The sequence below is a fragment of the Agelaius phoeniceus genome, chromosome 4 (genome assembly GCF_051311805.1).
Source record: "Agelaius phoeniceus isolate bAgePho1 chromosome 4, bAgePho1.hap1, whole genome shotgun sequence".
NCBI lineage: Eukaryota > Metazoa > Chordata > Aves > Passeriformes > Icteridae > Agelaius > Agelaius phoeniceus.
Window position 1 is genome coordinate 51429763 of NC_135268.1, and position 24716 is coordinate 51454478.

The following is a 24716-nucleotide window of genomic DNA, read 5'->3' on the forward strand; positions in this document are numbered from 1 at the left end:
ACACTCAGGAAGGGATGTGCCACAGGGTTTAGTGCTTTGAGACATCTCAGTGCTTTGAGACATCTCAGTGCTTTGAGACATCTCAGTGCTTTGAGACATCCCCCCTCCTCCCACTTCCAAAATGCAGCAGCTGGAGTCCAGCTACCAGTACAAGAGCAGCTGCAGAAGCCAGGCCTTGGCTGTGACTTGGATACTGACACTGATTTTAGAAATGGCACACAAAATAAATGTGTTACTGCAAGGCCACCTGCAAGTGACAGAAGTCTGTCTGAGGCAGGGCCAGCTCTGTTTGCAGAGTAGGGCAGTTGCCTACGATGCAGGTAAGAGGAGTCCCGAGGAGCATCTCCTCTGTCCTGCTGAATACACAGGGCAGCTTGGTCGTGGTGTTCTTCTGCCTCCCGAGTGACAGGGACCCTGCTGACACACAGAGGCTGTAGTGTCACATTGCAGTGCAGCAAGAGGTCCAGGCCAGTGGAAAGGCCACCACAGCTGTAGTTAAGCAGCTATATAATGTGAACACCTAGATACACAAAACCAGTCATTTTCCCCCTGAATTTTGTTTTCAATAACTGGCTGCTCAGAGCACAAGGTGAAGGGCACACAGGTCTGCCATGAGAGGTACATGCTGATAACTGGTCAGCTCTTACCATTGTGAAGGAAATCTCTGAGAGGTAAAACACATTTCCTCATCTTCAGGGACATAAATTCATTATTGTCATTTCAGAGCAAGGGAGCTTGGCTAATCCGATTGTGGTCATGTCTGGCTTGTTTAAGAAGCTGAACTGACTTGTAATTAAGTTAAGGTAGTTAACTTGCTCACAAAGGCAAGAGCAGACAAGCATTCTGATGTTCTGAAATGAAGCTTTTTATTCCTTTTATATTAACCTGAGCTGTGTGCAACCAAAGCACTAGGAGAAAGTGCTAAAAAGACATGGATTGCCCTATTTATTGGAAATTATTCTAATGGCTGCATTCACTCAAATGCTATAGTAATACAGGAAACGCTGAGATGTAGAGAGTGCTGACATTTCTTTTTCCTTCATGTCTGATCCCTCTGGTGATTTCTTTTATAATGGTGTCATATATAGAGTCCCTTAAACACATTTTCTTTATTAACACAAGTATCAGCTAGTTTGTGTTCACAGACTTTAGTAAACACAGAATTCCCACAAAAAATTGCACAAAAATTTGCAAACTGTTAATTGCAAATATCAGGCAAAACTGTATCAATTATATCTACCAAGCTTGAATAATTTTCTCCATGAAAAATCGGGGGGGGGGGGGGGGGGGGCAAGAGTGATGATTTGAAACATATTTTTACTGTTTACTTGTAGAAAATATTTCTATTGTGTGCTGCATATCAAGTAAGTTTAAAAGCCTGGGAAATCTGTATTCAAAATAATTATTTTTTAAATAAAACTGTTAACCTGTTTTAATAACAAGCAAAAAGAAGATTGGTAACAGAACAACAAATGGAAAGGGATCTGTTTGAGAAGACAGAAGGAGAATATTTGGGCAAGGTCTCTCAGCTGAAAGCTTGACCCAACTGAGGCAGGGCTGAACATTTTTTTGTTTTTCTCTTTTTCAAAGCAAAAGAAATTGAAAATCCACATGTGTCATTTTAATGTATTTTAAGTACCAGAGACAGATTTTAACCTCTAAACAGTACCCAGGGACCCTGTTACCCAAGAAAACACAAGCAAAACCACCCTGGAAGGGTTTCACAGGAGACCTCAGTAGTCCCTCGTTGTTCCCACCACAGAGAACAGGGCTGAAGTTGTGCAAGGTGCAAACCTCAATATACCACTGGGCCAAATCTTCAGCTGAGTTCTGCTGTGTCCAGATTTCAACCTCTGTTTGAAGCTACCACACTTTCTGAGTACATGGGTTCTATAGCTCAGGGAAAACTGCATTACAGGCACTAAAATATATGTGCTTCACAGTTTGCTCCCAGTGAAAAGTGTCTCTTGGCTTTGAGAATCTGAAAATAACCAGGCTGTGAAAATTTGAACTGTTTTTTTCACAGAGCATGAAACCAAAATCCCCATTACTTTATCCTCTTTCCAAATTGATTTTAAAACTCAGTTGGCTTCCAGTGGCCTCACATTTTGCCCTGGCTCTAGAATGCACAATCAAGAGTATATCAAGCCATCCCTACATTTCCTGTGTACCCTGTATCATCAGTTCAGATATCTCAAAGAAGCCTATCCACCTGGCTTCACTGAATTGCAACAGACATCAATTTCTTTATTTTGTAACACACCATAACAAGTTTTGTGAAGCTAATACAGATGAGATTTTCAGTTACACCTTTGTCTGGCTTAGTCTGTGATAACAATTCAGTGGAGCCTTTTGGTGCCCGAATGTGGCACTTTGTGGTAGATACCACAACACAGCATTCTCACCTGGTGATTACTGCTCTTCAGCACACAACTGCATCAACTGTTGTAAACAGACTTTAACCCACTGAGGGGGCAAAAAAAAGAGAACTGAATAGAGCATTCTGGAAAAAACATGTCTTAAAAATAGTTGAAACCAGGTATTCAATCCATTAGTGTGGAGTAGGGAACATAACAAAAATGTCCCTAGATGTAACACATTTGAAAAATCATAACACGACATTTTTCATGCAATCTTTAATATTCAAACTGTAACAATGGCTACTTTTAAATTAGAGTTACAAAACCTAAGACTTCCAGTGGAGAGGTGTTGCAAGAGTTGACATGTAGAAGAGTATTTCTCCCAAAAGCTAAAAGATTTTTAACCAAGGACCACAAATACTTGGACACTTGTGTAACTCTACACAAGTACAATGCCATTCAGATTCTTTTACAAATATGTCAGTTTTAGTGTTTCAGTAACAAATCAACACTTGAGAAGAAAGAGAAGTAGGAAAGAGAAGAATTTAGGGAAGATGGGTGGTAACAGAAGTCCCTGTCTTGTGTGCTCAGATGCAGAAGTTTGTAAAGATTTAAGGCTGATATAAAAACCTCAGATGAGAACGAGATGTTTTTATGATCAGAAGCCTCCCTTATAATAAGGTTGATGAGTGGTAAATATTCAACAGTCTAGAAGCTGGTGGGACAATCACAACACTGGGTTTGTGATTGTCCCACTGGTAATCAAGGTGCTCACTGGGTAAACACTTGCTCACCTACATCACAGGCGAGATAATCCTACCTTTTATGGCATCGTGCTATAACCACCTCAAAGGTTAGTTCCTAGCTAGCTGAAGGACAGGAAAAGGGACAAAGAAAATCTTGCTGCAGTAATAAATTCTCTTGAGATGAGACAGATCTGCAAGACCTGAGAGGGGGTGCAGAACAGAGGGGACAGATAACATGAGGAGGAGGGGACCACCACAATTCACAAGGAATGTACAGCATTGTGGCTTGAGCCCTCTTCATCTTCTAGCAGAGTTCTCTTACACACCTGAAGTTTCCATTTCCTTAGCCTGCCTTTGTGTGTAGAAGGGTAACTTGGCCCCACTACATCCATCAGGACTTGGCTCCTAGACTTGACAGGTTCCCCAGGATGTAAAGCCTGTTTCAGTCTTACTTGGATACAACCTAGGCAATTATACTTAGTATGCAAACTCAAAAAAAAAAATGTCATTTAGCCATTCTAAAGTCAACCTTGCTTTGTACTCAATCTTTTACTGATGTTGGTGACTGGTTCCACTAAAACCACTGCTTTGAAACAAAGTGTACTAAAAATATATAAGAATATAAGTGCTCATGAAAAAATATCTTCCATCTCTGGAGACTGAAATCTTTTGTCTCCAGAATTACAGCAGGGACAACAGAGGTGATGCTAGCACAGATTCATCCCTGCCAGCCCAACCATATGTCTAAACCAACCCTGTCTGCAAGCCCTGAGGTTGTAAGCCAGTGAAGTCTAGGAAGAATCAGATTAGTTTCCCACCTTTGACCACATTGTTGAGGAACAATATTAAGGTAACAAATCTCACAAAACTGCAGGAGACAGCTGTCAAATGTCACTAAGTTTTGATTATTCCTATGCTGGTCATACTGATGACCGTTATGCAATGACTCAGGCAAGTCTAAGGCTTGCCTGCAGGCCATTTATTACATGGATAGGACAATTCATTTCTGTGGTTAGCTAAAGGGAGAACCACCAAAATATTAAAACAAACTTTTGTAATTTTCAACAATATATCCAAGAGTTCTCTAAATAAAATACACATTGGTCAGCTTTTATATACTACATTCTTAAGTAAAAAAAAAAAAATCCACAAGTACAGAGGTGGGGACTGATCCAGGCACAATTTTGTCATTAAATAAATGCAGATGCAGACAAACCAACAACTGAGGAACATTGACAAAAACAAAAACAAAATCAGTACTGCTGTTATCTGCCAATCTGCAGGCTAGGCCTGCTGCAGTTCAGGCTTGCAAAGTCCAAACACAGGCTTGTGAATAAGGGTATGCACCTTTCATTTTTCAAGATAGCACACATGTGTTTTGGAGGGAAGAGGCTCAGATAAAGAGCACACCTGTTTCATAAATAGGCACCTGCACTGTGGTCCTGCCAGGAGCCCTCCTTTGATTCACCTCCCATTCCCTCTGCTGCAGCGTCTTTGTGAGAAAACAGAAAGAACAAACGTGAGCAAAACCACTGCTGACAGTCCTCAAAAGATCTTGCACTCATTAATGGAGAAGATCTTCCGCCTGTTCTGCCTTTTGGCTTGGTTGACCGCTGTCCTCACAGCATACTCAAACACCTGCTGCACTCCCCTGTTGCTGAGGGCAGAGCACTCCAAGTAGCCTTTGGCTCGCACATCCTGGGCGAGCCGCTTTCCATCTATAGGGCTGATGCAGGAGGAGCTGTAGGGACCCATGTCCCGCTGGTCCGTCTGAGTGGCCACCACCAAAACGGGGATGCGGGGCAAATGGCTGCGGATCTCGCTGATCCATTTGTTCCTCAGGTTCAGAAAGGAATTATGGTTTGCCACCGAGTAGCACATTAATACCACATCTGCCTGTTGGTAGGAGAGGGGGCGAATGCCTTTAAAGGCATCACTGCCAGATGTGTCCCAAAGACCTAAGCTGATCTGTACGCCATCCATGAAGACATCCACACCAGTATTTTCATATACAGTGGGTCTGTAGTCATCTGGAAAAGTCTCAGATGTGAAACGTACCAGGAGAGATGTTTTCCCAACGGCAGAGTCTCCCACCAGAACACACTTGACTGAATCCAGCATTTTATTAACGTCCAAGGCCAAGAGTGCAGTCTCTGTGCAGCACGAGCGGGATGGAGAGATGCAGTGGTCTTAGAAGCCTTCTATATAATTTCCATTTAGTGAGAAACCATCCAAATCTCTTTACTTCTTATGACTCGATTCTGCCACTTGAGACTAAAATTTCATTTTCTCCCACATGATTCTGTTGGTTTTAAATCTTCAATGAGTCAAATGACGTTTCTGGAAAGCAAAAATAAAATGTAACATTTATAACCCACAGAGAACAAACCATTCCTCATCAAGATGAAGATGCCTGGACACATCTTTGGACAGGTATGGCAAGTATCCCTCACTGAGGATGATGAACTTTTCTATTTCCTCCCAGCCAGCTATGTGTGCAACAGCCATTCACATAAATAACCTTCTCACTGCTCCACAGGGGCTAACAGTCTTAGCACTATTATAATTTTCCACTGACACAAGCTATTTTTTCCTTCCAATTGTCTAGAGACTAATAAAATTAATTTAACTTTTATATAACTGCTACTAATACGCTGTGAGACATTCCCTGCCTCTGACTTTCACCAAGAATGACAGAATCCTGAATCCCTAAATGATCAGTTCAGATTCCCTTGAAAATGTAGCCACGCTCTCTAGAGGTAGTCAGGAGAAAAAAAAAGCTCTTTGCTAACCAATTTGACTTTTTAAACAATCCCATATGAAACACTAACACAGAACCACTTGTGACAATGAGGAAGCAAAGACTTCAGGAGTGAATCTCAATTCACATGAACCTGAACAATTTTTAAAAGCAAAGAAAGATTCACAGAAAAAAAAAAACCCAAGAACAGGTTAATTTTTTTCTTACAAATCACTTTCAACAATCAAGAAACACAAGCCAAAGAAAGCCCCATTACCGATGCTTGCCCCAGTAAAAATTTCTTTTGAAGGGAATTTAACTGTCCTGGCATTTACTCCCTTGTAAAACTGAACTAAGAGTACTCTTCAGAGTATGTAATTGCTTTTGAGCTCCTGCCAGCATTCAGTCAAATTTTCCTATTTTGAAAGCATTTGTTTCTTCCCCACTAACTGTGTGCAAGATTCACTGCTCACACAGGGTGACACGCAAGATGCTCCGAAAATCACTAACAGCAAAACTGAAGACAAATTAGTTCTGATGAACAAGCGTAATTAAAAAGAAAGTATCACTGCATAATTTCAAAATGTCATGTGTTTTTTACATAATTAATATATTTCTGTTTCCTTCATATATGTAGAGAGACATCCCAGCTGAAGGCTATTTGCACATATATAAATGATGTCCACAAAGGGCATATACTGTATTTTACTGTAACGCTCTCCACTTTCAGTACCCTAACACACCACCTCCTCCCCCTTTATTTCTAGAAAACACTTCAAGCTTTGGCTTACTCCACAAAGGGGGAAACACAAAGGGAAAGTGCTAAATGAGCTTAAAGAGAACATTTTACAGGTACCGACAACTGCTATTGTCCTGCTTTCGTTTTGTGCGGAGGCCATGCCCTACCTCCTCTGGTGCTGCTGGCACACCTGCATCTCTCCCACCTCATGGCCCGGCTGCCGGCAGATGTGTGGCCGGAGCTCGCTGCTTTATAAAGGTGGCCCCAGGCCTGCGGGCTGTCCCTGTGCGCGCTCGGGTTACCGTATCTACAGGAGCCATTGCAACACACGGCGCTTCCTGGCCTGCCAGCGACACCGCGGCTCTGACTGCCGCTCGCTTCTAGGAACTGGGATGGAGGCTGAGGCTGCTTCACGGCATTCCTGGCTGCCGGGAAACAGGCTGCACTATGAATTCAAGTTTTAGTGGCAGCAGATGAAAATTTGCTTTTAAAGATTCATTGTCTTCTATGTTCTCCAAACAAGCTCTCAAGGGAACTAAACAAGACCTTTACAAAACACATCTATGAAAAATTCAAAAAGCATCTGTAGGATAAACATTCAAATTGCTTACATGAATCATAATCTCTCTTTCAGAGTATTCTATTTCAAAATTGGGTCAGCAGTATAGCTTGAAAACACCTCAATTTCACCACAGGACAGCAATGTCCTATTCAGACAAAGCTGCATATTCTCAGAGAAAGTTTCCATGTACCAAGTATCCTTTTCAGAACAAACATTTCTTTGGTGCGAGGAGTCCTCAGTGCCTTCAGATGAATTATTTTGTGCACATTGGAATGTGGGGGAAATAAGGATGTCCAAAGCATGACTTTTGCAATTTCATAAATGCCAAAACAGAGAAAGAGAGATAAAAGGATTGTTCTGGCACTCAACTTGTGGATTACCAGATCAAATTATGCTGGTTATTTTGAAAATATAAAAATTATAAAAGATTGACAGAGATATTAAGGACTAGTGAATATGGCTAGTTGACAGACAATACAAGATGTTGAAATATTCCACTGTGACAGTGCAGAATTGTTTTCAAAGCAAATGATATTGTTCTATATTCCATCAGTGAATAATAAAAAACCCTGGTATATAACAAGGTCCATATTGTGATCCTGTGGACAAATTGCCTTCAATGGTCCTGGTCTTGCATTTGTTAACAACAAATGTGCCTCCATATATAATTGGGACTACATAGGTGCATATTGAAGCATTATCTGTAATTAGGCACATAGTTGGTCCTTGTTGCAGCCTCAGGGTAAGAGCAGCATTACTGTATTAAAATAATTACACAAGTTCACCTCACTGGAAGGAAAATGCTTGATTAAGCATCAACAAAAAGCAGTGTCCTTTAAAAAGCAGTACTTCAAAGTGTCCTTTAAAGACAGTACTGGACACTTCTGTGCCTCAGTATACAATCAGTTTTATAAATATTTGCAAAAGTTTTTGTCCCTTTCTCTCATATTCTGTCTTGGTCCGACAGCACAGTGCGCTACAACCATTACAAGATTGCGGAAAACCTTCTGCTCACAAATCAGAGATGGAGTCTAAGCTGTGGAGGCTTTTTTTTTAATCCGACAATTTGATTTTCAAAAATTTACCAACTTTATTAAGATCATTTTGTATATGGAATTCAATATATAAACGTCTATCTTCTTTTATGCTTTTTTGGTTTATGCTTTCATCACTCATAACAAGAGAAGATATTATTTGAATAGTAAGATAAGACCTTTTATAAAATCACTAGGTATAAGAATGTATGTCTGATTCTTGTGTGGTCATGCTGAGTAGTGATCTTTAGTAAACTTCAGGTTTTGTTCCCTCTGTCTTTGGAATACAGGCACTAGTGTGTGGTTACAGAGATCTCGGACTTCACTGGGGGTGTGAGCACAAGAAGCCCTACAACAGTTGCTCTTGGGCAGTGTCTGAGTTGCACCTCAGCAATCTCATGCAGGTAAAATGCCTCACACTTGCTCATGGCTGAATACCATACAGAGAAGGTGAGTGGGGTTGCCAGCCTGCAATGGGATGGGATGAAAAGCAGAGCACAGCAGCACCGAGCTCTTCGCAGGTAGAGGATTCAAGTGAATACACATCCCATGAAAAACTAATCTGGTATTTGTTGAAAGAGCTCTACTAACAAAGGAAAGCAGGACTACTACATCAAAAGGGGTAAGTTTATCAGCTGGACCAAATGGGATTGTCATTTATGCCAAGAATATCTCTGGCATCTACTATAAGATCATTGTGAGCATGACTCGCTATGGCTAAACATCTCCAGGGGATAGACAGCATCTTATGATAGGGGAAAATAAAAACAGTCAGGAACTCCAATTTCAAAACCTCTCTTAGATCCTGATAGTGCACACTCAGGTAGGCTGGAATTTCAATGGAATTAGCTCATACATAAACAAACCATGCAAGCAAACAACCAGCTTTTTGGATCAGTCACAAAGTGCTTCAGAGAATTAAAGCAGTTAACATGCTAACTATTATTGCCATTATCCACTCCCTACCTCAATTACATCTCAGCAGAGGTCCTGTTTATGTCAGGATAACAGCAGATTAATTTTTCAGTTTGAGCACTGTGTATGCTAGTTCTTGAAGAGACTTGACATGGCAAGGATATTAAAATATTTAGACTAATAGAAGAGGTTGAAACCACCGGAGATACTTCCACCAGCCGTGCAATACTTGAATGTACATACTGTCTTTGCCTACCTACTCTGCTCTTTTAAATCCCACCTCACACAGAGGTGGGGTCTGCAAAACAGTGCCTACAGTTCTTCTCCAATGTGCTGACTGTAACCACTGCTCCTTGCAATTGCACCACAGATATGTAAGAACTCTCCTCAATTCCCTTAGCTAAACGCTCTCAAGGAGAGGAAGGAGGCACAAAGACTACCCTCACTGACCAGAAGAGTGTCCAGCTTTACACCTTCACCTCCATGGGCACAGTGGGCACTGCAGGGCATGGACAGAGCCTGAGAAAACTCCTGCAAGCAGAAGGAGGAGGAGGAAGGCTGGCAGGAATCAACACAGGGCAGAGACACTGCTGCCTGGTTAGTGACAGCACCCAGAAGATGCGGCCCCTTGTGACACAGAAACTGTGGCTGTTGTGACTCCAGTTTGGACACTCTGCTAGATCACCAGGTTGTCAAGGTCACACTGCCTGCTTTTCAGCTCCGTGGATGAGGTGTACTTGCTCCATTCAGATACAAACCTCCAGATTGCTTCCACAGCACAGGTCTTCTGAAAACTAATCCATCAGCTGCAGTCTGGAGACTGCAAGTAAACAAATCCTTGCTGCACTGTCATGCATTCACTCAGCTGATTCTCTGACATTTGCATTAGCTGCCTCCTATTTTCTTAACTCCTTTCAAGACAATTTTGATCTCTAGCCCTGTCTTGCCAATCAGCCTCCATCCACCTCAGAGAGTGTCAGCGTTTCAGTCCGTAGTGGCATTCAGTGGCGGCACCACTGGCTCACAGCCTGTACCTTTTCAAGGTGCTGCATCTTTTCCCCAAACTACTCCACCAAAAAATCTCCATTGAACTCATTCACTTCCTAAGGTGGCTACCACAGGGGTCATCACTATTCTTTGGCCCAAGAGAAAGGTGGCAGGTCACTCATTGGCAGAATAATTCAGCTGTCTGATATATTTGCAATACTGACAGATTAATTGCCAGATTATCTTTCAAGGTGCTTTTAAAGAATTGAAAGGATACTTAGAAGCTTGGATGAGAGCTTTTATACAGATATTTTATCCTTAAGAACAATAATTTCTTCAATGCCTTTCTAAAGTTAGAAAAGCAAGCAAAATGCAATGACCCCATATTTTCAAAGCCAGGATGTCTTGTCATCTCAAAAACAATCTCCTTCCAGAATGAAAAAAATTTGCAGACATAAAAACTTGGAAATTTTTCTTTCACTCCCTTGTTCACGAAACTGAAATCTGTTCCTGTTTTCAAATTTCAGTATTTTATTTGTTAAAAAAAAAACAAACTGAATTTTGGGTTTAATTTCTAATTTATGAAATTTCGAGAAACTAGAGAACCACTTTTTTAGAAACCTTTGCAAAAAATCGCTTCTGGATCAAGACAACACCTGAAAATACCTCTGTTTCTTTCTCTGGCAGTTTTAACCACTGCAAATGAAGAGAAAGATTTATCATCAAATATTCAGTAATCTTGTCAACTTTATTATTAGCAAGGGAACTCAAGTTATCAGATTTAAAGCAAATTTCCTCATATTGAGACTGTGAAATCTTTATATGAAACAACAACTAACACAGACCAATGTTATTTACAAGATTAAATGAGATGTGAAGTCCTAGTAAAGGGATGAAAGTTTTTGTGTAACAAAATATATGCATTGAAACACATGCTTACACATTGCATATACATATAAAACGATTTAATGAGCTATCTTATATTTCATAAAATTTAATTTAATTTCTTTAGTAATACTACCTATAATAATACATAAGCAATGGATAACAACATATCTAGAGATCTATTCAATTCACTATAGTTGCTGAGAAAAACAATTTAACTCTCATTCTAATTATAGAATTAGACAAAGGAAATATTTCTTTTATCTTCAAGAGCCCTCTTTCTGTGGCTAATCACACCTTGATCCAGCAATTTACAAATTACACAGGTACACAGACTATTAGAACCACTCCAAAAATTAACAAAAAGCCTGTAAGACTCATGTACTGATCCAAGATCCTAAATCTCTGAAAAGAACTCAATGAGATCCGACAATGCTAAGTACCCACTTAAAGATTCAAGCCATTAGTCTGAAGTAATTTTTCTCCATGTTTACGGCATGGTAAATGGCAAACCATGGTTATGACATGGTAAATGACAAACTATGTAGCATTCATGGTATTATGGGTCATTTTCAAAAGGGATCCATTTTCAGTATATATGTTCTCTACAAACTGAAATTGGGGTCAATCAAGTGTAGGAAAGTAATCCCTTCAGAGAGGACCAGCTCATAAACCATTCTCAGTCCGATCCAATATCCTCAAAGTCACCAGAAATGGAGCAGCATGTCATGCCTGAGGTTAGGTAAGCCTAGCCTTCTCCTTCTGCAGGATACTGGATATATGTCACCTCTCTTTCCCACCCTCCTCTGTGTTAATTTTTCTCCTCTGTGCTTAAACAGAGAAGAAATTTTTGAGTTTCACTACAGATGCAACTGTACATGGAGCAGCTGGTGAGCAAATGTCACACATGTGTACATTCGAGCACAGAAGTTCATCAGCCATCTGTCTGCCTGCTGTCCCTCACAGTCACTGTTTTTGTACACACACACATATAAATATATATATGTGTATCTATATATCTATATCTATATCTATATATATATATATATATATATATATCTTCACACTGACACAGAACTGCTCCTGGGTCCAGATGGGGGTACAGACACACTTGCAGATGAACATGGATAAAGTGCTACGTGCTGACTCCAGTGCTATCACACATACCTATGAATACTTTTTCTACCTAAATGACTTACAGGTCAAAAGCAAATTTTCAAAAACTCTAACTGCATTTTAGCCAAACTGAAGCCTTGATAATATAAAACACTTTATATTTAAGTAATTGACCTTAATCAGACTACTGTGTGTGTAGAATTAGTTACATGTAGAAATGTTTGGGCCTCAAACCACTTCAAATTTTTCATGCCACATCCTCTTTCAACACAGTTAAATTTCTTGAAGTTTGAGACAAATCAAAAAAGCATATTTTTGATTTGTCAACATATTTTGATAACATATTTTTGTAGGATTTTTTAAATAGATTTAACTCTTAAAAATCTCCCCAAATTTTCATGGCTGTTGAAGTATTCTTTGGCTGTTGAAGTACTCTTTTACTTACAACCTTCAACAATTATTGTGTTTTCTTTCCAGCGAGCCTGACCCTACCCCTATTTCTGCTTGTTCTTTATTTTTACCATCTGCAGACACAGGTATCCATTTCTCTTTCATACACAACTAACATTTCTTACTTTTAAATAATCATTCATAATTTCTCAGAGAATGATGCATTATTTGCTAGACTGGATGTATAGAAGCATATATGCACATATATAGGTACACAAAAATATTGAAAATAAATCTGTGCATATTTAAAATCTAAGTATTTCAGTGATGAATCAATACATTCATGTACAAAAAATCACATCCATATGTACATGCATATGTGTATGTCCATATACATATATATATATACACACACACACACACATATATATATATATATATGTGGACACTTTGATATTAATTCATTGCAAAAGACATTGCTACAGATTGCTGTAGGAAACAACGTGCTGTGGGCAAGATATCTTACCATCATTTGAAAACCTACATACATATTTTGCATCAAATGGATGCATTATTGAAATAGTCATGGTCCACATACAGGTACACATGTATTTGTATGCACATGTACCTCCATGCACAATCTCCATGAGCAGAGATTACTGCTGTGCTAAATGGGGATTTGCAATAACCTAGGTATGTAATTTATAGAATTTTACATATAAAATTACATAGTCACCGATTGTAAACTGTCATATTTCTGCTGCATATGCAGCCATTACATTTATTAGACACATCTTTACAATAAGTTGTTAAGGAGACGCATGGATTTATATTAAATCATGCAGATGAGTGACACGATAAATCATTAAAACAAACTAGCATCTCCACAGACATGCTTGCATTTGCAGTCAAAAGGGCTTCCCCTCTTTCAGAGCCTGTGCCAAGCCCACTGCAGTGGAGAAGGCTGACTTCTGTGTGTTTTGGCTCTAACCTGTGGTAGGACTGCGCTCCTCTCTCTTGTTTCCACACTACTGGATCTTCTTGACTGGCTCCCTTAAATGCTACGAAGTAATCAACAGTAACACTATAGCTAAGAGCTAATATATGAATGCTACAGGTGATATAACATGCTCCTCAATGTTAAAACATCTTTAAAAATTGCCCTACCATTTCTCCATTTTCCTCAAGGGATCCCTTGCAAGATCTCCAACTTTACTTTCGGAAGTCTCTTCAACTTTGCTCTGATTTTATAAAATGCCTAGCACAAAATAAGGAGATTTTCAAGCCTGGATCTTCTCCCCCTGGTATAAGCAGGAGAAAAAGGAGGTTCTCCGTGTTCATTAAGTTATGTATTTGCACAGGTTCGATTTCAGTAGGAGGTAAAGATGGAGAATGTTAGAACAGAATTAGCCACTCTTCCATGGAAGATTATTTTTGTATATTTTGTGAGAAGAATAAAATGTTGGATATACAGGTGTTTTGAGTAGTAATAATGTTGATCAAACAATACACAATAATGACCTTGCTAAAATACGATACACAATAATGACCTTGCTAAATAATGACTTGTTTTTAATTCAGGAAGAACTCATATTTACTGCATGTCACCATTTGTTTTGCTGTGATGAATGTCAAACTTCGGACATTCATTAGCAAAGCTAGCAAAAGAAGCAACAATAATTTGGTTGGGTATTTATTTTAGAAAACAGAAAATTCCTGATAATTTTAGCTCTTTCCCCTTAGGACTGCCAGCAACAAAAACCTTTTTCTTGTCTCTGTATACATCAGAGTGTTTAAAATCATAGTCCAGATTTCACATAGCGGGGAAATTGCCATCTTTAATATCGTTCTTAAATTGTGTGTGCACACATATGCATAAAAATGTTAAAAATTTGAAGACCTTACTTTGAAATAATGACTTCTCAAGTATCAGGTGTGATATAAAACATACAATTATAATAACTTGTCCTGCATTTGTTGATTTATGATTTTTATATTTTTGATTTTTTCAATACATTTTTAAAAAGGAGTTGTCTTCCACAATCTATGCCATGACTTAGTATTCACACACTGTATCCAGCACACAGATAAAATAAGAAATAATACATATCCATTATACAAGCAGGATTTTTTTTTCTTACCATGCAGCCTCTCAAGAATTCCTTAATTGAAGCAGATAAAATTAGATTTAAAAAATGGGCATGCATACTTGCCTTCATCAAACTGCCTACATTCCGTGCATAGTTATGATTAAAGCCCAACTTCAAAGGAACAAGCTTTCTTTTCTTTTTTAATTTTTTTTTTTTTTGAATTAGCACAAGTTATACCTGGTAGCTCAGATCTTATATTGATTTATATCTTACACCAACCATACGCCAGAGCAGAATATATATTTTAGTGCCTGTTTTTTCCTTTACTTTCCTCTGATTCCATTACAATCTTGTTCTCTTGCCACCTTTATATAAAACATATGATACTGCAGACAGCAGCAGTCACATGGAATAGGTTAAGAGGAGAAAAGACTCTACAACCAAATGTAATACATAAATCCTTCTCACTCATTCTTCAGCTGAGTATTTTGAGAAGCCATTCATATATTTATAGCTGACATCCACTTGGCTTTCAGTCAGTTTAAAGATCATGCAAATCCCCATGCTACAGTAAATCTTAATGCAGAGTTCTTCAGTGGGAAGCACAGAAAGTTTCCCTTGATTATCTTGATTTTTACATATTTTGAATGAAAATGATCATACATATGAAAAGAGAGATATTTTAGGAGAGAGATGTTTGCACATTATGAGAACATTTCCCATGCTTTATTTTTGAATCCTGATGGACTTGATTCAAACTCAGAGATACTTTACCCAACAGCTTTTCATCCAGAATTAAACCTCCACTGAAAGAGATGGGAATTTAAAAACTCCCATTTAAATTGATGGAGAATAAGGAAATTACATGAAGGGGTTTTACGACAGCTGTTTCATAATATATTTTTATAGTGAGAAAAACAAAAGCTCACAGACAATTAGATAGATAATTAATAGATAGGTTAATTAATAGATATTTGGGTATATCAGTAGCTCAATAACTTCAAACTCCTAAGTCTTTACTGGTTTTTAAGCACAGTTTTTTGATGGAAATAAAAGAGGCAAGCTGAAGACTGTGTGTCCATTGGCATGCCTATCAATGAAAGGAAAGAACAGTTTTCTTGCAAGTTTGAAAGGTTTCATAGTCTTTCAATGACCATGGCACAGGAAACAACTAAAAAAGACCCCCAGCTACACAGGGGTCTTGGTCTCACGCTTTTATATTAGGCGAGTCAGTTATACCTATATTTTGACATAAATCAGTCTAACCTTCAAAAGCAACACACTGTCACTCATGAGGAGAAGTGGTATCACCAGATGGTACAACAACCTCAAGCTGGCAAGTGTCAGTTACTGGTACTCACGCTTGTGTGTGAGAAGTGGCATCATGCACAGTATGTAACCACAGCCCACTGTGCCAGCTTCTGCCAGGAGAGGTGTTTGCTCCTTTTCCAGCACATGCTGGGTCTTTCCTACGTGACAGGTCACTATGGCTCCCCATAGAGAAATCCCCAAACCGTAGCAGAATCCTCGTGTGGTTTCCAGCAGGTTCATATGTTTTGTCAGGTAAAGAGAAGCATGCCAAGTTCAGCCCCACCCTCATCCCTTAGCAATTTACACTTCTCCTTGGCTTCTGTAGCCAAAGAGCAAATGCAATTGCTCGTGCAAAAGCAACACAGTGCAGACGCAGCAGCAGGCAACTGTGCAGGGGGGAGTGATAAAGGGTCAGTGATAAACACAGGGCACGGCCACAAGCCAGGTTGGGCATGAGCCACTCCCGTACCCGCTCTGCAGGGAATGCATGTGCGTACAAAGTGCTCAGACCGTGCTCCCCCCATCCTCCAGCCACCCTGTCAGCAGTGACAGACTGGGACTGCTGGGACTATTGCTCCCTGCCACTTTGCCAGCTGCTCATATTAGACCTGATACACCAAAGTTTGTAGCCATGATTTCCAGTACTCACACTCTGCATTACAGAGGTTTTGCAGGCTCCAAAACTTCCACTGTACACTGATCCATCTGGTGGATTGGAACTGTTTTCCAGTTCTTCACTGACATAAAAATTGAAGGACAACTATATCCTTCTAAGCAAATAGGAAACTCTACTTGGTTTTGTGGAGAAGAGCTAATGGTAGGCTACAGCCCACAAATTTTGTTGCTACATTGCTTTGTTGTGTTTGTGTGATCCTGCCCAGCATCTTAAGGCCATAATGCTTTAATAGTGGGCTTGAGACAGCTGCAGCCAACTTCCTTTCTTAATTGTTGTGCTGGAGTTATCTCAAAATACTTTTCAGCTGTAAGTTGTGTCATAGCATGGAAACATTTGAAAACTGCAGATTTAATAAAACCACACACCACTAGCCAAAACCAGAAGAATCTAATTTGGGAATGATGTTAAAATGTGTGGTGTGATGTCTAAAGTGTTACACCAAGACTTTTGAAAAAGGCAAATCTTACAGTTACTTATTTTATCTCTTTTCAAACAATAATCAAAAGCACTATAGAAAAATCCCCAATTTTTCATTTTATGGTCAATGTCAATCAAATTAATCATTTGAATGGTGCATTCAGTAACATTCTACTGTTTCTTAGGGAAAACTATAGAATCACAGCACCAAAATTTCATAAAGAAAAAGGGGGGTTAAGAGGCAATTTTCACAGAAAATCTTTTACATTAAAGTGCCTAACTCACTTGCTGTTATACATCTAGAACTGCACAGCGAAAGCAAGAGGAGAAACAGCAGAATTTCATCTCCCTGCCCAGGTGTCCTCCTGGCTGGTTATCAGAAAGTGTCACCAAGAAAAGCTCCTTAGGAGCTTCCGCTGGTACAGACCCACTGCTCTACAAAACGGGCCAGCCCATGAGACTGCCACCACACTGGCTGCTCACTTCCTGTGTGCTCTGGGTGTGCTGCAGATCACCCCCTCACTTCTCTCAGGGTTTATATGACTTGCCCCTCACTGTACAAGACATTACTTCCCTAACATCCCTGGCACTAGCAGTTGTTACCAGCAATGTGACTTTAGCACCAGCCTCTCCATTTTGAGGCCTGATGCTCTTCTGCTATGAGATGACTTCACACTGCTTTGGCACAGTAAAATTACCTTAAAATGGGATTAAATTACAGTAATTTACAGCCATGTTGCTCTGCTGATGGCCTATGAATCTTGCTATACATGAAAATCAAATCCATTTTTAAGTTTAATTCTTTACTCTGGAACTTAGTAAGTACAGATTACTTATAAAAACACCGATTCTCTGTAACTACAAACCTACAGATTTTCCTGGCTTGCAGCACCCAGTCTGGGGAATGTAAAACTTGGTATTATGCCTCACTAAGACCTATTCTCTAACTTTAGCAGGAAGCAAGTGCACATGTGGCTTTTTGACCTTGCAGTTACTGCCCAAATCTCAAACACAGTATTCACATGAAGTCTGTACCCACTTTCTCTTGTAGAACTGACTCCATTTGTATGATAGATCTTCAGACTATATCAGAAAAACTATATCAAATCCCATTCTAAAGTCAAGTAAGTATACACAGGTTCCTATTCCAGTAGGTTCTTCCTACTGGAAAACCACGAACACACCACACTGACATAAATGGTGGGGTTGAAAATGTGGAATATGAAGCAGCACAATCCCACCTTATTCCAACAGCAACAGACACCAAAATTTGCTGACAGCTATGACTGTTAACAACTAAGTTATCTCATTTACCCTACCTTTTCCTTCTGCAAATATCTTATTCAGGATAAATCCCACGATAAAGCTGACTCCTGCCAGATGCCACAGTTCAACTCCTGCCCCATCCAAAGGTGGAAACACAGCTGAAATGAGAAGTTAGAAAATCTTAAATCCACACTCAGATTTTTTGCAGGGACTTGTGTCAGAGAGATGGTTCAAGCCTCAATGTGCTTTATCCTCATTCACCTTTCAGATTAACTGCATCTCATTGGCAATGTGACAAGACTATTCCATCACACTAGAGCATCAGAAGATGCAGGGTTTGTGAGGAGAATCTGGAAATGGGTGTGCACAGATGTGCACACATGCACATACACACATACTGTTCTGTAAGGGGACTCCACACCCTGAGCATGCCACAGCTGGATCAGAAAGCAGAGAAGAAGCCATGGGAGTGACCTGAACACAGAGTTATAGACGTGGCCATTTAGATGGAAATCCTCCATCTCAGAAGGTGGCACAGGCATTTGTTAGACCCAGCAGGGCCAGGCAGCTGCTGGAGCCAGAGCCAACCACAGATATGCTGTCAAATTAAAAATACTTTGAATCTCCCTCCACTCCTAAGAACGTGTTTCTCAAATTCTCACAATAAAATCTTCATCTAAATTTGTTTGGGAATATTTAAGATGAAGCAGAACAGTTTCCTCAGAAGCATGATGTACTTCACAAATGGGGAAGAAAACTATCATTTGAAATATTGCAGATTTATACATGTCTATCACTCCTGTGTTCATAGTTCATACAACAGAAAAGAGCGTCAGAATCAAATCCACCATCTTGAGAGTAACTCCCATTTTTTCTTTTTTATTATATCAGTTAACATGGAGGAAACTTTTCACACCCCTTTTTCTACTTTATATAAGGCCTTTCTACGCTGAGGTGGGAAAAAACTCTGGAACACATGAAAATACAGAAAATGCAAGATGTAGGTCAGTGCGTAATTGTATATCTCAACACCAAGCATTTAACAGATGGTATTTAGCAGAAAAGTAAAACTGATTATGCGAACCAATTTCACAAACTTATTAATAAAAGTAATTAACAAAAGTAAACCAAAATATATTGAATTTGATTCTGAATACTCCTAGGGAAAAAAAATTGCAATGAACTCACCAGAGGCAGGAAGCTGAAAGAGGCTGTTGAAAATGAACGTTAAAGAAGTCAACTATCCTAGACGAGATAAAGGAAGAAAAAAAGAAGAGTGGTGTTCTGTGTTCCTGGCTTTTTCAGATAGACTTCTTTTTTAGCAAATTAGAACAATTATATAATTGAGAAGACAAAAAAATCCAAAAGCTCTAAAGGTAACCAGAGACACCTGTGCTTACAGGCCAAGTAGTCCAGGCAACTGGGTCTAGTTCATCTGGAGGCAGCAGTCACAGCAGAGCCAGATGCAGAGTGACGAGAAGGAGTGGAGAGGTTTAGCGTAAGTCAGCTTTCTGGGGAGAGCTTCACAGCTCTGCCTCTGTGGGTTTGTTGTGGGTTGCTATATCTTTCTGTCTTTGGTGACTATGGGAGCAGATGTAAAAACCTTGTAGATGGGGGAGGGAGGCAAACCCTCCAGGCTGCAGAAAGCTTTCTCTTTGTACTCTGCTGCTCCTGCAGCTGCCTCCTCCCTGCTACAGGGGCTAATGTCACAGCCCAGCCCAGCAGCTCAATACGTGTGAGGAGAAAAGGAGCAGATCAACAACTGCCCAGCATGGCTATGTGCAATTCACACTCCAGTAGCAGAATGGCATTTGGGATTTTTCTGCAACCTGGAATATGGCCCTGCCTGGAATATGGCCCTGCCTTTACAGAGGAGAGTGTGCATGTTTAATTAACTAACTTTGTGCAAAACCCAAGGCAGGCACTTTGGGCTGATTCAACATTGGTGTGCATGGTTCTGTTGTAATTCAGTGAGGATGCCTCTGAAGTTCTGGTCAGGATTGATCAGTAGTATCATTTTATCAGCATATATGTCCTCTATTCTACCAGCAAAAGGAGGCTGAGCAGGTGAAGGCACCACAGACATTGAGACTCCCACCTTTCCCAGCACAGACAAATTGAGCTGGGCAGATCCGCATCACTTTCAGCTACCACAACAACTACACAACACTGAAAGCAAAACTGATGGTAGTTTCAGGATTTCAGGTGTCTATGGTCTACACTTTAGGATCCATCAGCACAAGAGGTTGCCCACTTTGATCAGGCAATAAGACTGCAGGGAGGGCACTCCTGTCCTATTCTCCTGAAGCAGCCCAGGTGCACTGGCACAGCAGGAGAGCTGCCCCTGCACTGAAGGCGAAGGGCCCGGGTGACCAGCGCAGAGGAACGTCTGGGCCTCAGGCAGAGGGACAAGCACTGGCTTCCCAAGCAGCCTTGAAACCCAGAGGCACAGAAGTGGAAAGCAAGCCCTTTTCAGCAAGTATTTTGGGCTCAGTGAAATTATCTCTAACCACGAAACAGTAGCGACAGACTGCCTGATCCAGATCTAACGCCATGCATTTTATGTTCATTGCAGGATGGAAACTTTCTAAAGACAGCTTATGAATTGGTCCACATTAACATTATGACAGTACAATTCATTCCAAGATAAAGTCATACTGCTTCTAAGAAAGATTAAAAACCAACAGAATAGTTTACAAGATAAAGCAAAACGGAAACAAAAAGAGAATTTATGTGTAGATGAAAGGCAGCTTGTGCCAAAAAATAAAAAGAATATAGCCTATGTAAACATGCTTAGGCTGGAGAATCAATTTGTTTCTTTTCCCTGCAAAATGAAATTAATTCAGTCAATTATCAACAGTGATGAAGTTAAGGAAGGCTCACAGAAGGTATTTTAAGAATCCTATCTTCTTAAAATTTTCAATCTTCCTTTTAGTTTGAGACAAGATTTTGAATAAGGGGCTTCAGCGCTTCACCAGTTTATGTGAGAACTTGTGTTTCCTCATTTTCACATTAAACATCTATTCATCTGTTTTTAACTAGGTTTGGGTTTCCCAATAGCAGCCTAAGCAATCAGGCAGTAAGTTTCCATTGCAACTGTGATAAAGCAAATCAGACACGCTAACTGTTAAACTGAATATTTCTGTTTCCATCAGAAATATTCAGAATTGTCAGAAGTAGAGAAATCAATACTATTTGCAAATTATACTGATATAAATGTCTTTGGTGATCATCACCAATTTTAGGTCTGCTACAGAGAGCAGATACTTAAAAATGCAACTACTCTTCTCTATTTTGTGCTGAGATTAATCCAGATGTGAAGCCATCTGGCTAAGTAGTTTGCATTTTGGAAAGAGTGCATCCATCTGTAAAATACTTCATAAACAACTTTTGAACTGAGTGAATTCAGCTAAAAAACAAAACTGTAGAGTAAGAGACACGTTTTAACATGTCTTGATTTCCACCCATTTCCCTCCACTACATTTCCTGAACTATCTTGACCCAATAACTTCCCAAAAATAGTTGAATTTTATTTATTTGAGACCTTTCTCAGTAATACACATGCTTCATGCATTTGATCCATTATTTAACTTCTAAGAGACCTGGAACTCCAACAAAAGAGCCTCAGCTCCATGCACATGTAGGTAATTCCAAAGTTAGATGCAAAATTGACACCTGACCTGTTTCTCTTGATCCTTGGTTGGTTGTTGGATTGGCTTTTGGGAGTCTTTTTGTCTTTCTTACCACAGTGTTTTGGCTCCTTTACACCTCTTCATGATGTGCAATGAAGGGGAACATCTGGCTGTGAGAGAATAGTGAATACATTAAAAAATACATTGCTTCTCCTTTTTAAAAAACTCATTATGAGTCATTATCTGTGACTTTCAGAAACAAACATCTTGTTGCAGAAAATATTTATAGGGGCGGAGCAAAGGCTTGCAATTTATTCTTGCATTGAGAAGTAGGCTGACAGCAAAAATAAAGTCTCAAACCACAAGTAACTAAGGGTTTATACGAAGTTATGTAAAATAACATTACCCAGGGTCTTGACATGGGTCAGTCTACAAGAAAAGTCACATTTCTTCTTAATCCACTGCTTTTTGTTCCTCTTGGAGAAAAAAGAAAGCTGCTGGTGTTAAGAAGGGGGTTGAGATTAAGGAAGAATGCTGCTCCTGTCCCCCCGCCTGTGTTCCTTTTAGTTCTCAGATTCACACAGCTCAGATTTTGGTCTGCATGGATACATGGTAAGTGCAATGCTCAGGAAGTAAACCATGACACTCTTTAATCCTACAAGCCTTTCTCCTGTCCCAGATGATCATTAAATTACACAAAAGAGAGCTAATTGTTGCTTATGTCTAGCCACTGCAACAGACATATAAAAAAAACATAAGAAGAAATACACTTATTTTGTGAAAAAAGAGCCTAATTCTTTTTTGGTATAATTTTCAAAGGGAGGCAGGAAAAATATATGTGGTCAAGATGCCAGCTGTGTGTTAGGAAAACTGGGATGTGCCTATTTGCTTTCCCCTGAGTTCCTGGGCAGTACAGGGGAAATTAGGTAGGTCACCCAGACACAATTTAGCCTGGGGGTGAAGTCATTCCCTTCCCAGGAGCAGATACCTCAGCACAAGGGAGGCTTCCTCACGGCATGGCAGAGAGCATTGCTGAGGGAGTCTCTAAAGCAGAGCAGGCACAGTGACTTCCACATAACGCATTGCGAGAGCACTCAATCTGAAAGAGGAAATGAAAACGCAGTCTCACAAGCACTTCCTATGCGGATTTTGGTAAAAGTCTCACACGTTATTTACTACACCTTCATGAGCTTAGGCTTTGGCTCCTCAGGAATCTAACATTGTGGGTGAGATACCCCTCAGCTTTGGTAGTGAAGGGGCACAAACTGAAGCCTGATAAAATAGAACCCAAAATTGAGCATAAGGCAGGCTCCTGATACATTGTGTGGGCAGAACTAGAGGCCTTCAGAAGGTGAGTCAAAGCCCTCCAGAGAAGCCTAAATGAAGGAACATGCTGGAAATGCCACCCCCTCCCTGTGGACTCTCTTGCCTCCTTCCTGAGTTACAAAGTTCAACTTTCAACTCAACTCAGCTCCTGAGCCCCTTCCCATGCCATTCATTGCCTCTTCCTCTTCACTGACAGGCTTGCCCTATGCTTCAGGGGCCACAGAGCAGCCCTCCAGCTACTCCTGCTCTGCAGGATTTGGCCATGAGCTTCCCAGTTTCTGGGTGCAGTGCTGAGATGGGTACAAGGCGCAAAGCAACTGAGACCTGGTCATGCCTGAGCAGCACAGACCTCTCAGGACCAAAACAGAAAACCCTGAGTTGTGCAAACAATGATCAAACTTGGGTTTGGCACTTGGGTGTGGTCATCTCCATTCATCCAGCCTCTTTTCAAGACTGATGCAGCTCCTTGCATTAAACCCATACACTTCTGAGGGAAGGCAGGCAGAGATTTCCCCACTTTCTGAGACCACAGCTTTCTGCTATCTCAACTACAGAGCTATTCTTTATTACTTTCATGTTTCCCCACTGTGTAGAGGTTACTAATTAGTTATTTCTCTGGGATAGTTCTCTTGAGATCAGGTTGTCAGCAACATGGGCTATGTGACAAAACTAACATTTACATACTGAATGTTTTCTTGGAATACACAAAATCTGGTGTCCTTCCTTGCACAATTCCTCCTGTGACGTCAGCATGGAACTGGTGGGCAATATACAGGAAGATCACTTCCTCCAGAGTGACATGAAAACCTACATCCCCTTTCTTGAAAGTGAAGCGCGCTTAGGAACTGCACTGAGGGTTACTTAACTCCCCCATCTCTCATTCTGAGAAAGCTAGCATAAAAGCAGTCACATCACATAATCATAGAATAATTAAAGATTGGAATGGACTTTAAAGGTCATCCAGTCCCAGCCTCCCAGGCCATGGACAGGGACACCTCCCACTAGACCAGCTTGCCTCAGATAAGAGGATAAGACCAGCTTATCCAACCTGGCTTTGAACAATGCCAGTCTTGGGGTGCCCAACAGCCTCCCTGGCAACCTGTTCCAGTGTCTAATAACTAATTCAATCTTCTTCCCCCATATCAGGTACTATTTCCAAAATACCCATCTGCCCTATTGAAGGAAGAAGATTCTTTCTGTGTTTGCCTGGCTGTGGTTTTTTTTGTTGGCACTCTGGGAGGACATTTGCCACCTCATGGAGCAGACGTGGAGCTTAGAGCAGACCTCTCTGACCGGCAGAAGCTGCTCCTGTCCCCCCTGCCTGATTTCCTTTTTGTTCTCAGATTTGCTCAGCTCTGATTTTGGTCTGCCTCAGAGGGTATGGTATATGCAATGCTGTGGAAGTAAATCTTGATACCAACTGTATTTAACCCTACAAGCCTTTCTCTTGTTCTAGATGATCATTATAAAAAAACCTAATTGCTGCTTATGTCTAGCACCAGAGATATAAACAACACACAAAAT

The 24716-nt window shown here is 40.3% G+C and overlaps 1 protein-coding gene across 3 annotated transcripts; it reads right to left on the reverse strand.

Annotated features, from left to right (window-relative positions):
* Positions 1 to 1291: 1291 nt before the first annotated feature.
* On the reverse strand, positions 1292 to 22321 carry RHOH (ras homolog family member H). Of its 3 annotated transcripts, none has more exons than XM_054633461.2 (3): positions 19635 to 22321; positions 18288 to 18392; positions 1292 to 5446 (listed from the first exon to the last, which is right to left on the reverse strand). In XM_054633461.2, exon 3 carries the CDS (start codon positions 5225 to 5227, stop codon positions 4652 to 4654), a length of 576 nt encoding a protein of 191 aa, XP_054489436.1. In that variant the 5' UTR covers positions 5228 to 5446; positions 18288 to 18392; positions 19635 to 22321; the 3' UTR covers positions 1292 to 4651. The 3 variants fall into 3 exon arrangements, with proteins under 3 accessions (XP_054489436.1, XP_054489435.1, XP_077033710.1); XM_054633460.2 differs by having other exon boundaries at positions 19423 to 22321; XM_077177595.1 differs by lacking the exons at positions 18288 to 18392; positions 19635 to 22321 and adding an exon at positions 6753 to 7025.
* Between the last annotated feature and the right edge of the window lie 2395 nt (positions 22322 to 24716).

Excerpts from the sequence above, each read along its gene's own strand:
- RHOH (XM_054633461.2), bottom strand. The coding sequence starts at position 5,227 with ATGCTGGATTCAGTCAAGTGTGTTCTGGTGGGAGACTCTGCCGTTGGG.